Raw genomic sequence first — 15,894 nt, 5'->3', positions numbered from 1 at the left:
ATTTAAACAGTGCACACCGACACGAATCTAACTCGATGTTCGTAGCTGAATCAGAGAACGCCCCGTAAAAACGTAAACTCGGAATTTATTCAGGAGCGAGCTACAATACCTACACGTTGCGCATGGATTACGGCTGGGTGTGTACATACCGTGGTATACCGAGCGTAAATGTGGTACGTGAGCGAGATAAAACAGATGCAGGCCGTAACAGAGAAAATACGAGAAGGGTCGACGGAGTACAAAATAACATTACTCAAGTCCGGGTAAGTATTACGTGAACGCTGGCGAGAAAGCGCATTTCTCCGGTGGATCTCGAAGTGGAAAGTGAACACGAGGTCTTCAGAAAGAGTTTCGACAGCCCCGCGACATCACCTGTTCGACGACGACCACGACGAAGACGAAGACGACGACGACGACGAATCCGGAAGTCTGCCATTAACTAGCACCGCCCAAGGTTCATGGTAATAACAATTTAATAACGGATCGCAACGTCCTTCGCGACGTTCGACGATGACGTAATCGAATCAAACATCGTGTCACGACTACTTTATCGAAGAACAACGAGTCAAATTTCGTTCACGAGACGACTTCGATTCTCGATACGCCAACTTCGCATACGCGATGCTTGCTATCGGATATCTCGTTTTCCAGGTTGTACAACCGTATGAAATACACCGGTTTATGGTCGATCTCTGTCTACGGTGTGCGCAGTGCCGCCATTAGGTACACCTAACGAAATCGCGCATGTTTGATTCGATGATAACGAAATTGTACCTCGTCGAGTGCTTCCATATTGTTCATCGCGAAATTTATTCGTTTCCTCGCACGACGAAGTGTAGAAGAACGTTAACGAGTGATGTATACAGTGTTCGTGAACCGTTCGAGCTAAGATTGCGGTGACTTGACCGATACGGTGACACGTCTATCAGTGACGATACACCAAGATCGAAATTTAGAAATGAATGGTTCAAATACCGTTTCGTTCGTTTCTATCGAGACGAACTCTAAATAATTACAATTTTAGATACCGTAATCTTTGTATTTCTTTGCGCTACTATTAAATTACTTATTGCCCCTGTGACGTCCCGATTGACAACTTATTCGTGATACGATACACTCAAGTATTGCCCAAGAATTGCATTTCGAACAATAAATGGTAAAATTTGTGTAAGGAGAGTAGTAGATATCTTGTAGAAGAAGAAAGTGGGGAGTATGCAGTACGGTAAATTCGAGTAGATGATATTTTTCAAAATGAAATTCCAGTCTTCTGGATTCACTTAGAACTGTAAGGCGAATCGCTGGATACCGTACGAACTTCTTATTCGTGGAGTTTAGAGAAAAATTTATTTATTTACTCTCCAAACGAATCTGTGTACTATGCTGTGATATATATAGTCGTTGGAAAGATTAAGGCAATAATAGACCACAATGTGACCTTGAGACGACCTCAACACTCTTTAGATAGAGAACACTTTGTAAGTGTATCAGCCTTGTTTACTTTCGTTGTCGTAATAAATTGTTCGGTACTTAGGAACTGAAGATCGTGTAATCGCTTCTTTTGTTTTGTCAACAACTCATCCGCGCTACAACGATGTGAAATTCTTTTCAAACCGCGGCAATCTATCGCTTCAGTGGTTCACGGTCGAGGTCATCCGAAGATTACGTTGTATCGTATCGATCGATTCGTTTTCCTTCTTTTTCTCAGCCATGATACAGCAGTGCAGAAAATATATTCGTTAAAAGAAATGAGAACCGACTTCGATGTTAACTATGCGCAGAAAAAATTAAACCTCTCTTTTCAACGAACCCTTCCAACGATATATCTCGTTTCGAACATTTCTTTCTAGAATCGAACGAATGAAACATTACTTTCAAACAAGTGTCTAGTAGTTCACCGTATGTACATGCACGACAAAGCAGTATCGCGAACATACATCTTCAAACAGGCTAATTACCAGAGTGAAATTTCATTGTTGATTTCAATAATGTTATCTACAGCGTATAAACTTGTGTAAACTTACTCGACACTTGTACAACCGATAGGTCGAGTGCCCTTGACCGTGATCTTAACACGATACTTGGATCGAGGCAATGATAATTGCCAGTACGGTAGTCGTCGCGGTTTAAAATTCTATTATCTCGAAGATAAACCTTTATCAATCGTATACACATATTCTCGTGCACAGTTATCGCGTTCGATTCATCGTTCGAATTTTTTTCATATATATACTTCCAGCCGACAAACGAACACATCGATGATAAAATGACCAACGAATTAATGTTCAAATTAAAAGAAACGATGAAATTTTACGGAAGAAAAATTTTTCCTCAAAATAATAACATCTCTCGTTCGTCCGACTCAAACTTTATACCTATCAGTTATCCTACATATAAATACATAGAATGAGCGATAGTTGTAAATTTTTTTACGGAGAATAAACAAACGCACATTCTCCATATTCTTAAGTCATAAAAAAAAACTTTACAACCATCCCTCTCTACCACGCATACTTATTTACAATTTTATTCGTTCGCAGAGTTATGTTTCGCTACGAAACATCGCGCTACGTCGGACTGTTATTGTTGCTGACGTTCCAAGTCCCTTTCGGTGAATCTGACACACTTCTCGACGCAATGAAGAATTATGGACCATCGCCGGAAGTTTTGAACAAAATCGAGCCCGGTAACAAGCGATACGACTTCATAGTCGTGGGTGCCGGGTCGGCTGGTTCCGTGCTGGCCAATCGTCTCTCGGAAAACAAGAAATGGAACGTACTGCTTTTGGAGGCAGGCGGTCCGGAGACTTTCCTGCATCAAGTTCCAATCCTCGTTGGTTACTTCCAATTGTCGAGCTTCAATTGGGGTTACAAAGTCGAGCCACAACGTAACGCCTGTCTGGGAATGGTGAATCGACAATGTTCCTGGCCACGAGGCCGTGCTCTGGGTGGCACGAGTACTCTCAATTACATGATCCACACACGAGGCAATAAACTGGATTACGACATTTGGGCCGCGCTTGGAAACGAAGGATGGTCCTACAACGATGTGTTGGATTATTACAAGAAGAGCGAGAAGTTCGACGTACCAGGTTAGAAAATTATTTTATTTCTTCTATCGTGGGTCCACGACTCGTCGTGGAAATACAATTGCGAAAGAATACCGGGAAAGTAGATTTTTGAAGAGAGAAAGAATCGACGAAAAGTGGAATCAATTTTATGTACGTATGTATGTACGTACACTGTGGGTGTAGAAAGAATATATATATATATATTGAACTTTATTTTTATACACGTATATCGAACACTCGAGCTATTTTCGATGGTTCGAAAGAATGGAAGAAATGTGCGTTAACGCCCGAGAGGAACCGAACCGATGTGCAAATTTCGAGATTGAACTTCGAAAAGATCGCAAATACATTTCGCGTGTTTGAAACGGTGTCGTGTATTTTATTTTCCATGTTCTCGAGCCGTGGAGTGAACTTGCAATTTTTTCGCGCATAGTTCTCCACTTTGGGTAATTGTAAAACTCCTCTGCAGCATTCCACGATCGTGCGTCGGTTGTCGTGTTTAAAAAATGAACGAAAGACGCGGCCTCGACGAGCATGAATTACTCAACGCACAAATATTTCAACGTGAAGCTACGATCTCGAGGAAAAGTATTTTCTTTTGCTCGAGAAATAACAACGTAACGTAAATAATGCGTACGAGAACTCCAAGAATAGTATTACTCGTACCAACTTACAAAAACTCTCGTACAACTTACAAAGACTATTTTTATTTTCAATCCTACCGCAGAGAACCGAAATCCTGATGCGAAAAGTTCGCGATTAAATAAACCGTGTTCTTTTCAAAACCACAGAATGCGTTACTAAACAATAATTATCCCAACGGTTGTTCAGGCATCAAGAATTCCTCCTACCACGGGGACAAAGGCAACCTGTGCGTTCAACACGTACCGTACCACACGGAGCTGGCGACAGCTTTCCTGAAAGCCGGTAGACAACTCGGTTACAAGATCGTGGACTACAACGGCGAGGAGCAAATTGGATTCTCGTACATCCAAGCGACGATGGACCGAGGGACCAGATGCAGCGCCTCGAAGGCGTATCTCCGTGTGAACCGAGGGAACCTGAACATCGTCACCGGTGCAACCGTGACCAGAGTCCTGATCGACGAGAAGAAACGCGTATACGGGGTAGAGTACGCGCGGAACGATCAATTGAGAAAAGCGTACTGCTCGAAAGAAGTGATTCTCTCGGCCGGGACGATCGACTCTGCGAAACTGTTGATGTTGTCCGGGATAGGGCCCAAGGACCACCTGGACGAACTCGGTATCGAGGTGATCCAAGACTCGAAAGTTGGCTACAACATGTACGAGCACGTGGGCTTCCTAGGTTTGACCTTTATGGTGAACCAATCGGTGTCGTTGTTGCAGAGCAGACTGGCCAGACCGAGTGTCTTCGTGCAGTACTTCCTCAACAGAAACGGTTTGATGTCGCTACCAGGCGGTGCGGAAGCACTCGCGTTCCTCAGAACGAAGTACGCACCGGACAGCCGACCGGACGTGGAACTCTTGTTCGCGTCCGGATCGTTGCACTCGGACGGTGGTGTACCGTTGAAGAAGGCACTCGGAATCACCGACGAGCTCTACGACACCGTTTACAAACCGATCGAGAACCAAGACGCCTGGTCGATCTGGCCGATCGTTCAGAACCCGAGAAGCATCGGTAGACTCACCCTCCGATCGAAGGATCCCTTCCAATCGGTCAAATTGGAGCCAAATTTCTTCACGCATCCGGCCGATATCGAGATCATCCTCGAGGGGATCAAACACGCGATAAACGTCTCGAGGACCCCTTCGTTTCAAGCGTACGGCAGCAGGTTGCACGATATCAAAATCCCCGGCTGCAAAACCCTCGAGTTCGCCAGCGACGATTACTGGCGTTGCGCGATCAAGCAATTACCATCGATGATGAATCACGAAATTGGCACTGCGAAAATGGGACCCAAGAGCGATCCACACGCTGTCGTGGATTCACAACTGAGGGTGTACGGTGTCAGGGGATTGAGAGTCGCCGATGCCTCCATTATGCCCACCATGCCTACGGGGCACGTCAACGCGGGTATTTACATGATCGGCGAGAAGGCGGCCGATATGATCAAACGATCTTGGGAGTAAACCGATCGCAACGATCGACCACGAGGAGAAGATTTTAAGGACGTACCGGCGCGATACTGTGCTCGATATACGTTTAACCCTTTGCACTCGAGGCGTTCTTGCTACCTGAAACTGGCGCCTCGATGAAATCTTCTAAATCGGAAAAATGAATACCCAATGGAACATTTTTGTTTCGATACTCGACGTACATATGTTTACATCTTAAAAGAGTGTAATACCTAATTTCAATTTCAAGTAACGAAATTTTCCCCAATTGGAAGAAGTACACTGAATTGTGCGGTGACCTAGGGTCTCCTCTCGAGTTCAAAGGGTGAATATCTCGTTTTACACGAGAATATCGTCGTACATGGAACAACGATTCCAATTATCGTTGGATTTTTCCTTATAGGAAACCTGATTCTGGTCACAACATTTGTGGAGATTATTCGCACACTTGGAATATACGTTTGTTTGTTTCTGCAGGGTGTTCTTATCATTCGTGATGCTTCCGTTGGGATTGACGATAGGACTGTGTTTAGGAGAGATTTATCGTTCGGTTTGAGGGAACTTTGTCGAATTTGTTTTTTCTAAAACAATTTTTTTTTTCCATTGAGATAGCTGTATCTTTTGTTTCGTACGGATATAAGAAAGGGATTTTGTACGATCGTATTGGAACATTTTAATGGACATTGATCGAGAAATGGAGACTATACTGAGATCGTGGTAGTGGAAAAACTTTGACCTTGAAAAGTGTAGCCCTTGAAACCGGACAATTTGTTCGATTGTTAAACTCGAGTCTATCGTTGGAAGTAACGGAGAAGAAACTTGAAAAGATTGTGATAATGGACGCCCTGGATACAATATCGCTTATAATTATTCAAGAAATAGTAAATCCTATGTTTACTCTAATTGTAGAATCATTTGTTAAGTTTCGAGTGCTCCAGCAGTAATAGAAGTATAAAATAATAAAGAAATAAATTCGAAATTTAGACGAAAGTTATTCATTTTACTCTTTGATATTATTCGTTAGAAATTACAATTGAATGAAAATTATTTTATTCCCGATGACAAAAGAAATGTATCATTTTTGCATATATTTCAATTCAGTGAATCGATTAAGCGGCATTGAAGAGTAAGGAGTAAATAAATTGATACAAAATAACTATGGACGGTACTGGATAATAATTATAAAAAGTAGGGAAGTAAAATAGGAAAGAACATGAGATGAAAAAATTGTTGTTATACTTGATTCTTCGTTATTACGGAAAACTATACTTAAAACAAATTGACATAGTCTTGAAATTTGAAAAGCCTTCGGTGACCTTGAAAAATTGTATCTCGTTGAAAAGAATTCTTTCGAATTAAACATTTGTTTCCAAAACAAATACAAAATAATCACTATCAATGAACCAACCTCTGTATTGAATTATATTTCAATGTCATTATCGAATAAAAAATGTCGTTACGTTATTGATTTTAAATACTAAAATTCAAACGCGGTACGAGTTGAATTAACTTTATTAACGGTTTTATATTTTTTTGAAACGATCGTCGAGGATCGAAATATGCAGCGTTTCGTACGTTATCTGAATAAAATAATCGGAAAATGTTTATCGAGCGATAATGTGAAAGCGATATCGTTTATCTACGATAAGTTGCAAAAATCAAAAAGTGAAAATATACTACTTCCGTTTGACTTCGATGTAAAAATTACAAAAGTTCAGTTAGAATTCTCTGTTTGTCCAACAATGAGTAACAATTAGACAATTTTATCAAATTGCGAACGATGAAAAATTTATTCCATTATTTGTGATAAAAATATACTACTTTCCGACACCATTGTCGCCAATTTGTTAAACCACGAAATTGTTTTATTGCGGCGGTATTGTTTGCAAACGGACAACATTCTGATAATAATGATAATTGAAACTGTTTCCTTTAATAGCCGTGCTAGATAGTATTCCCATGGAGTAGTCACTTTGCTTGATTAATTAGATGATAAATAAAAAATTATATATTTGCATACACGACACGTTAGACGATAAACGAGTGACCCACATCGTGGTTCATTTCAATAAAAGGGAACTTCCCGAGTAAAAGCATGCAACGACTTCATCAATGATGACGTAAACGAAGGATGAGTCATGTGTGTTTGGATACACATCCGTGAAAAATTGAAAGAAAATACGAACGAACGAACGAATAATTGCGTCATTGGTGATTTGTTTACGAAACTTTGAAATCAGGTCGAAACAAATCAGATGCACGATTCAAATATATTCGAGAAAAACATGTGAAAGTAATACAATCGATAAATTTAACGAAAATATATAAGTTTGCAAGTCCAAAATGTATAAAAAAATTCTACTACTTATGATTTCTCCAGTGAATTTCATAATTTTTTCATTCTTAAAAATTATTAATCTTTTTTAACTATGGTTAACTAAAACAAATTATAAATGGAGTTTTTTGCGTATACATAAAATATTCAAATTTATCTTTAACTACGAGTTAATTTTATGTCACAAATAACGCAAAAAATACCAAGTATTTATCTGTAATGTATGCATACCGACGTGTATGTAAAATATGTATTTCTTGTTAATATGTGCGATTACAATTTGCATTCGTACAAAGTTAAACTTGTTTTTCCAACGGTATTTATCTAATAAGCATATATACATATGTAAATGGAAAGAAATACTACAATTGCAGTTTTTTGCCAAACGTATGAATCTTATTTATCTAACTGTTACATTAACGATCCTTGTACCGACATGTATGTATATAGGTTGTTACTTTTATGATCTTGTTTTAAATTGCCTGAATTAGATTATAGGTATATATCCAAGTTATTAATTTCATCTTAAACTTATTTAGCCCAAATTCTTCTCTAATGCTTTTACGATATATATCAGATGCAATTAAAATTTTAGCGCGTTCTTATGCATTATACATAACTTGAACATCAACTATTCTTCCCGTTACTTTCATCCCTTCGGTAGAGTTTAAAACATAATTGATTTGTCATTATTAAATTTGATTCTAAAACACATACAGATAGTCAACCACATTGTTCTTTTATTTATTAAATATATATTGACGAGTAAAGCAAACTCAAGATACTTTAACATGTTTTTCAATGGTTAAACATTTACTCTTTCTTTTAATAATAATGGTACGACTTGCATAATTTATTTCCTATATTTATAACACAAAAATATATGTTTTTAAATGTTAAAAAATGATCAGGAATAATTTCTAAATATGGTAAGTATTATTTCAAATAAGTAATCTGATTACACATGCATAAACTGAAAAGGGCAATTGTCTATGAAGCTAAAATCGAATACATTATTGTGATATTGACAAGCTCAGTGTTCTATTAGTTGGTCAGAAAAATTTACGAATATAAAAATGTATACGTAAAAATTATCGTGGTAGACAAAAATTCTTCCAAAACGAAAAAGTTTAACTGTTAATGTTGACCTTTCAAAACCGGTAATGCAACTAAAAACTACGAAAAAGAATCAAGCGTGGCAGCTCTAAGTTATTATATTGCACCGCTTGACTAGATTGTCAAAAATTATGTATTTTCCATTCATTTACATACCTGATACAACTAGAGCTTCGTTTGGGCCACAGGTGTGAACGTTTCCCATTGTCAGATTAACTTCCTGTTAAAGAAGATGTAATAACAAACCGGCTCAAGCAAACAACAGCACAAACACGATTACCACTAACACTAATCTATATAATGAACAGGCAGTGATAGAATAGGAATTATTTCAACACCACCGGTAAATCATTAATAACATACAATAACTCGTATCTGTCGCGCGTCGTAAGGTTACGATGTTACTCAAAGCCACTACCCAAAATTATTTGTAGCTTTTGCAAAACCCTAGCTTGCAGCGATACCAACTTATGAGCTTTCACGTACGATGACATCTAGGAATTATTCTTTTTTTTCTATATTAGAGATTTCTTCTCAAACTGAATGCATTAACTTCGATAAAAAATTTAAATATTTTTGTCTTATAGAAAAGATTTTAATGGATTTTCAAAATAAAATAAGAACTGTATTTATATAATGTTAGAAATGTGTTATACATGTATTAGTAATAGTGATATAAGTTTGCACCTTAATTTTTAGAATAAATTAATAGCTTGAATTTCATCACTTTTTACGTAAAGTTATTGGCCGATAACTAAAAGCTCGAGAAATACTTATTTAGCCCGTTTTATATATTCAACGTGATTATTTCATAATTCTTACGTTTTAACATTATATTTTTATTATATTCTATAATAAAGTACATCGTTTATTAATTAATATTTACAAGATAGGATAAAACTATAATGGAATTACTATTGCAATTTAAGTTTGGATTTGTTAGCTAACATTTGTTTAGTGTATTGTGGTAGCATTGCTTGATGACTCTGAAGTAGGAACATAACACAACATAACCTGTATTTGACACTCGAACTATTGTGTTGATAATCAATATTACTAGAAATTTGTTTTGTATACGACGTTAATAAATATTGTGAAGATGTCAGAAGACGAAGTAGAAAGTTTTGAAATTACGGATTACGATCTTGATAATGAATTTAACATTAATCGTCCTAGACGTAAATTAACCAAGAAACAACAAATGCTTGGTAAGAATTTTGTTTTCCTTAATATTATATTAATACAGTATTTTGTAGTTTTTTTTATATTGATTTTAAATGCTAACCAAAACGACATTGTTTTAGGCATTTGGGCAGATGATAGCGATGAAGATGGATTATCTACTAGACCGTCATTCAAAACTTTTGATAAAGGACCAAAAAATTATACAGCTCCTGTAAATTTTGTAGCAGGTGGTATTCAACAAGCTGGGAAACCAAAAGATGAAGCAGAAGATAAAGATGACGATGACAGTGATGAAAATGCTAGTAAATCGCAAAGAGAATTTCCAAACAGCTCGAGGTAATATATTTAAGATAAAAAAATTTGCTTCGTTATTTAATACTATAGTGTTTGACATACATGTTCTAATAATCTGACCGTATTATTTTTGTAGTTCTGAAGATGAACGGCCAAGTATGGCACCATTACGTCCATCTTTTTCATTAAATACAGATGGAGATATTGCTGGTTTACGTAAAAAGAAAAATAAAGTAAATCCTTTATTGATACAAAGTGGAATGGGGAGTTGGGAGGTTCATACAAAAGGTATCGGAGCTAAACTATTATTACAGGTATGTACGAAATAATAAGTATTTATTTTTATTTTCATAAAAACATTTATTAATCCAGTAATGATTTAGATGGGCTTTGAACCCGGTAAAGGATTAGGTAAACAATTACAAGGTATAAGTGCACCGGTAGAAGCACATCTGAGAAAAGGTAGGGGTGCAATTGGTGCTTATGGTCCAGAGAAAGGTCCAAAATTGCCAGAAAAGAAAAAGGAAGAAGAAGGGGAAGAAGGAAAGGATCTTAAGGCTAAATTATCTCAATGGCGGAAAGGAGATGGCACAGTGGTTAAGAAGAAAGTAAAATATGTTTATCGAAGTGTTGATCAGGTTTTAGAAGATGGAAAATTAAAACCAAATAAGAAAGTAAGGACATCTAATGAGATGAGTAGAGTTAAAGTTATCGATATGACTGGTCCAGAACAAAGGATTCTCAGTGGGTATCATGCGATAGCTGGGGGTCAACAACGACCCGATGAAAATGTTGTAGTTACTGACAAAAAAACCAAAGTTAACTTTGCACTACCAGAGCTACAACATAATTTAAATATACTTGTCGATATGTGTGAGCAAGATATTATACAAAATGACCGACGAACAAGGCATTTGAGCGATAGGGTAGTTGCATTAGAAGCAGAGAAGAAAAGTTTATCTAAAATTGTAGACCAACATGGTCAACTTATCGACACACTAGAAAACGTACTTGATATTGTAGATAGATTAATGGATGAAACAAATCAAATGTCATTACAAGAGACTGCAGAAGCTTTCAAAGATTTGCAAGATAAATACTACGAGGAATATAAAATGTATGAACTTGGTGAATTGGCCAGCAGTTTTGTTGGTCCAAAAATAAAGGATTGTTTGACTAGTTGGAATCCAATAATACAACCAAAACAACCTATCAAATTATTTGAACAGTGGAAGAGTATCTTAGAAAGTGGTACTACAACTCTTCAAACGCGGACTATGCATTCGTATGACCAACTTGTTTGGAATGCATGGATGCCATCAATTAGGGGAGCCATACAGTATGTATCTTATTTTTCAGTAAGTAATTAAAACCATGAATCTAAAAGCAAAGCAAACCGTTTATAATAATTTTTACTCATTTTTATAACAGACAATGGACGTGTAGACAACCAGAACCTCTCATTGAATTAATAGAACATTGGATGCCATTACTTCCAGCCTGGATATTAGAAAACATTCTAGATTTATTAATCCTTCCAAAGCTTACTTTGGAAGTAGAGGAATGGAATCCTCTTACCGACACAGTACCTATTCATACATGGATTCATCCTTGGCTACCATTATTACGTAAGTATAATATATTCCCGAGAAATGTTCATAGTTTTGGACCGGTGATTTGTATTCAATTTATCTTAACTTGGGACTGATACATATGCATATCGTTTAACGAAAAGAGACTACGATACATTAATAGTGAACGAGTGAGCTTAATTCCATCGGCCGAAAATTGTTTTTTTCGCACGCGATATAAGTTATCCATTAGCAACTGTTTTATTTCAATTTTTGGGTTTTTCATTACATCTTTATTAAAGTATTGTCATCTTCATTAGAAATTGGGGATCCAATAAATGAGTAATATTAAGAACATTATATTATTGCAGGTAATCGATTGGATACTTTAATATATCCAATAATACGACGTAAATTAGGTTCTGCACTGGGTGGTTGGCACCCATCCGACAGATCTGCCAGACTAATGTTACAACCATGGGCTAATGTCTTCGCGAAAGGAGATATGGAGGCCTTTTTAGTGAAAAATATCATACCAAAATTACAAATAGCACTTTCGGAATTTGTTATAAATCCACATCAACAACATTTAGATCAATGGAATTGGGTATACGAATGGAAAGAGTTAATTCCATCTCATATAATGGCCGGGTTGCTCGACAAATTCTTCTTCCCTAAATGGTTACAAGTTCTGGCTCTATGGCTAAATCATTCCCCTAATTACGATCAAGTTACGAATTGGTACATGGGATGGAAAGGCATGTTAAATGAAAAATTGTTAGCCGAACCCTTAGTGAAAGGTAAGTGTTAGACTAATGTCAATTATAATCTGCATTACCAAACGTTGCACTTAATTCGTAAAGTTATGCGAATCGCAAATGTATAAAATTTATTAATTTTTAGAACACTTCAAGAAAGCATTGGATATGATGAATAGAGCAGTCACAGGACCACAAAGTCATCAACCAGGTGCGATGGAACAAGTTTCATACTTGACAAGCTTAGAAAGGACTCAACCCACAATATCGCAGATGCCACCGACTGCCCAGCCAAGAATGGAGGTACGATTTAGTCTTTTAACGATGTATTAGAATTTCCTCGATAACGTGCCGCGTTTTTTACATTTTTACAATACGATATTTGTACTTTTGCAGAGACTTGCAGAAGCAGTGCGAACAGCATCGCAAATACCTCAAGGTTTCAAAGACCTTGTTCAAAAGAAATGCGAAGAAAGAGGTATTTTATTCATGCCAATACCAAATCGGTACAGGGAAGCTAAACAAGTTTATAAAGTGGGCAATGTTCAAGCTTATATAGACAGAAATGTCTTATTTGTTTGTCACAATGGCATGAATTGGATGCCGATACATTTAAATGCTTTATTAGACATGTCTGAACTTTAAAGATAATTATAATCTAATTTAGAATGTAATTAGTATTAAATATTATATTTAATTATTTATCTTATACATACATACATGTATATTGTAAAATATCTTGTAAGAAATGACACAGGAAATGTACATTATACGTTGTGCATAGTTTGCAAAGTTGGCTATCATTTTTGTACAATCTATGACGTATAATAAATTATTATACTAGCATGTAATTATTTACACATGCATACTTCATTTACTTATGTAACAATTGAATTTTTTTTTTCATTTTAATTTTTCAAGTTCAATTTATTTCAAAACTTGAACAATGTGTTTACACGACGATAATTTCAATCGTCGAACTTCTAATTATCGTAACGAAATAACAACAGGTATAGTAAAGGACTACAGAAGAGATCACTGTTATCGCACAGTTACAAGTTCCTTGTTAGGACAATAAAATCTATTTCTCGCATACTCGTATAAATCCCTTGCTCCTTAGTTCTCTATATAGTCTTGCTTCGCGGATTATACCCGGGACGTATATCGAGGCGCTCCATCTGAAGCGTTTCTACGTGTTTTGCGCGAGAGGAGAACATCTCTTTTCTTCGATGGTACTCCTGGCATTCACGTTTCACGAATGCAGTCCCGCATTTGCGGATGTTTGTCTTATTGACCACTTCTGTTCGAAGCGGTCGAAGTCGAACGCGTGTAGGCGCCCCTGGTTATCCCACTACCGAGGCGCAGCTATAAAACTCCTCGATATGGAAAGTTGCACGTGATCCTGCGGAGTCGTACGTATGTACCTACAGAGTCGTCCAATAGGCACCGTGTATCAACCACCACGATGTGTGCTGGCCCTGTGTACCAACCATGGGCGCCACCATAGACCAGGCAAATGTGTTTCCAGACTTATCCAATTGGTGCTTCGTATCGACCATACTATAGTGCGATATTTCTATCAGTGGTGTCCTTCGTATTAACGCGAATAAAATTCTACAATTACTACACCCGACCCTAAATCCTCCAACATGCATAGAAATAATTGGAAACGGTTACATAAATTGTACAATAATTACAATTTTATAAACTACAAGCTATACGTATCCAACGTTGGACTGTAAACGAGAACAGGAATTGTTTTCTAAAATCGAGTCGTTCGTTCCAAAATGAACGAATTGCGATACTCGTTGAAAAGTATCTCTCGTTTACGCTCGTTCGAGTGATTGTAACGTATCGGGAATACGTAACAGTTACGATCCCGTAAGAGGCGATAGATGGAAAAAGTTATTTTTACATTCCTCCCTTGAACGAGCAAGACTCTAGGTGACGCCTATGGCACCACTACCAATGGCGCTTCGTCTCGTACGAGTAGAGGACTGGTCCTGTAAGAGGATGGACATCTCTCGCCTACACGCCTAGCAGATCTGTGCTCTTGGGTGTCGAGAAAATTTGCATCGGATCGGAGTGTGTCTGCCTAGTAACTGGCTGCCTTTACTGCAACGGGCTCTCGGCCGGATTCGAGACGGTCCCTGCACTCCCTCGCCGTGTTCAGAAAAGTGTTAGTGCACTATGCATACACGTCGCGGAGCACTTGTCGAACCCGGTCAGATCTTAACGTCTATCGTTTTCTGAAGGAGTCGGGCACCGTTCTCGTCTCACCGAAGGGAAATATTGGGCCGGCGTGGCGATCAGGTTCGCGTGGAAAATAAAATGCTATGCAACGAAAAAGGAACGAGTCGCGTGTCTTGGGATTCTTGGAAGTACTTATAATACTTTTATAGCTGCGTGCGCTGTCACGTACTCGCGGACGAGTGGCGACCACTGACGGCCATTCGAACCGTCCCTTTGCGAGTTTTCAATCAGTTCGGTCAATGCTCCGTTTCGGAACACTTGGAACGTTCCTTTTTTTTTTTTTTTTTTTTTTTTGGCGAAATTATTTTTACCGTTGTGCTCGAATATCTTCCAGAGTAGATAACGATATTATTTTGGACTTAAAGGTTCGAATTGAATTAAATACCGCGTAGATACACCGTTTAGTTTTTGCGGACAATTGCGTAAGATTTTGCAATTTTTGTTGTATTATTTCTACCAGGTAGTTTTAAGTACAATTGTGAAAAGTTTATTACGAAATTGAGCATAGAGGCTTTTCCTGTTACTGATCGATTCAATAGTGCAAATGTTGCAATTCTTGAGAAGAAGAAGAAGATCGAAGAAAATTCATCGAGGCTTTCTATGTACCGGAGAATATATTTAGTATGCATCGTTGATATTTTGTACGATTTCGTACGAAATAATTTTCGTTTAGTACGTAGTCGAAGATACGTAGTTGATACCGAACTGTTGCATTATTACCCGTGTCATTGTACAACTTGTGGCGACACCTCCGTAACTAACCACAACCAACAGGGGACTATGAATCACGATCGGTTATTGTTTACCGAAAGTTATCGATCTACGATAGATTTATATACGTGGATGTGTAAAAGAATTGAAATGTTTGGTAAAATTGCATCTAAAGTAATATCTACTAAATGTGTCTCGCTCCCCGCGTTATTAATTATTAAGTTTAGCATCGCCACAATAAATTAATTCCTTCCGAATGAAACGTTCCACAGAAATGTCCAAATGTTTCAAAAATTAACGAAAATTATTACCAACGCGATTCGATCATTGCGAATGATACATAAAATAATTCGATTTTGTACATTACGCTTTAACTCTACTCGAAACTTTCACTTGAAAGTTTCCGATCTACGAATGTCAATAATTCAAATTTCTTTTATCATAAATTCCATCTGATTCGAAACGATCCCTATTCTATTAACGTTTCCTCCAAATGCGACAAAATGAA

At 37.5% G+C, this 15,894-nt stretch overlaps 2 protein-coding genes across 3 annotated transcripts in view; one reads left to right on the top strand and one right to left on the bottom strand.

The window, feature by feature from the left end:
- The window catches only part of Flo2 (flotillin-2), a 146,861-nt gene extending 137,860 nt beyond the window's left edge, over positions 1 to 9,001 (bottom strand). Inside the window, exon 1 of the mRNA XM_076325637.1 lies at positions 8,771 to 9,001. Coding sequence (XP_076181752.1) covers positions 8,771 to 8,819 — 49 coding nt within the window. The 5' untranslated portion in view covers positions 8,820 to 9,001. The remainder of the gene's footprint in view (positions 1 to 8,770) is intronic.
- Positions 273 to 13,280, top strand: Sip1 (septin interacting protein 1). Of its 2 annotated transcripts, XM_076325626.1 has the most exons (9): positions 273 to 461; positions 2,538 to 3,088; positions 9,919 to 10,135; positions 10,230 to 10,407; positions 10,477 to 11,432; positions 11,525 to 11,721; positions 12,036 to 12,464; positions 12,568 to 12,725; positions 12,819 to 13,280. In XM_076325626.1, the coding sequence occupies exons 2-9, from the start codon at positions 2,542 to 2,544 to the stop codon at positions 13,065 to 13,067; spliced, it is 2,931 nt and encodes a 976-aa protein (XP_076181741.1). In that variant the 5' UTR covers positions 273 to 461; positions 2,538 to 2,541; the 3' UTR covers positions 13,068 to 13,280. The 2 variants fall into 2 exon arrangements, with proteins under 2 accessions (XP_076181741.1, XP_076181740.1); XM_076325625.1 differs by lacking the exons at positions 273 to 461; positions 2,538 to 3,088 and adding an exon at positions 9,635 to 9,822.
- The last annotated feature ends 2,614 nt before the right edge of the window (positions 13,281 to 15,894 follow it).

Source organism: Ptiloglossa arizonensis, chromosome 13, assembly GCF_051014685.1.
Source record: "Ptiloglossa arizonensis isolate GNS036 chromosome 13, iyPtiAriz1_principal, whole genome shotgun sequence".
Classification (NCBI taxonomy): domain Eukaryota; kingdom Metazoa; phylum Arthropoda; class Insecta; order Hymenoptera; family Colletidae; genus Ptiloglossa; species Ptiloglossa arizonensis.
This window is presented reverse-complemented; position numbering and strand designations above follow the sequence as displayed.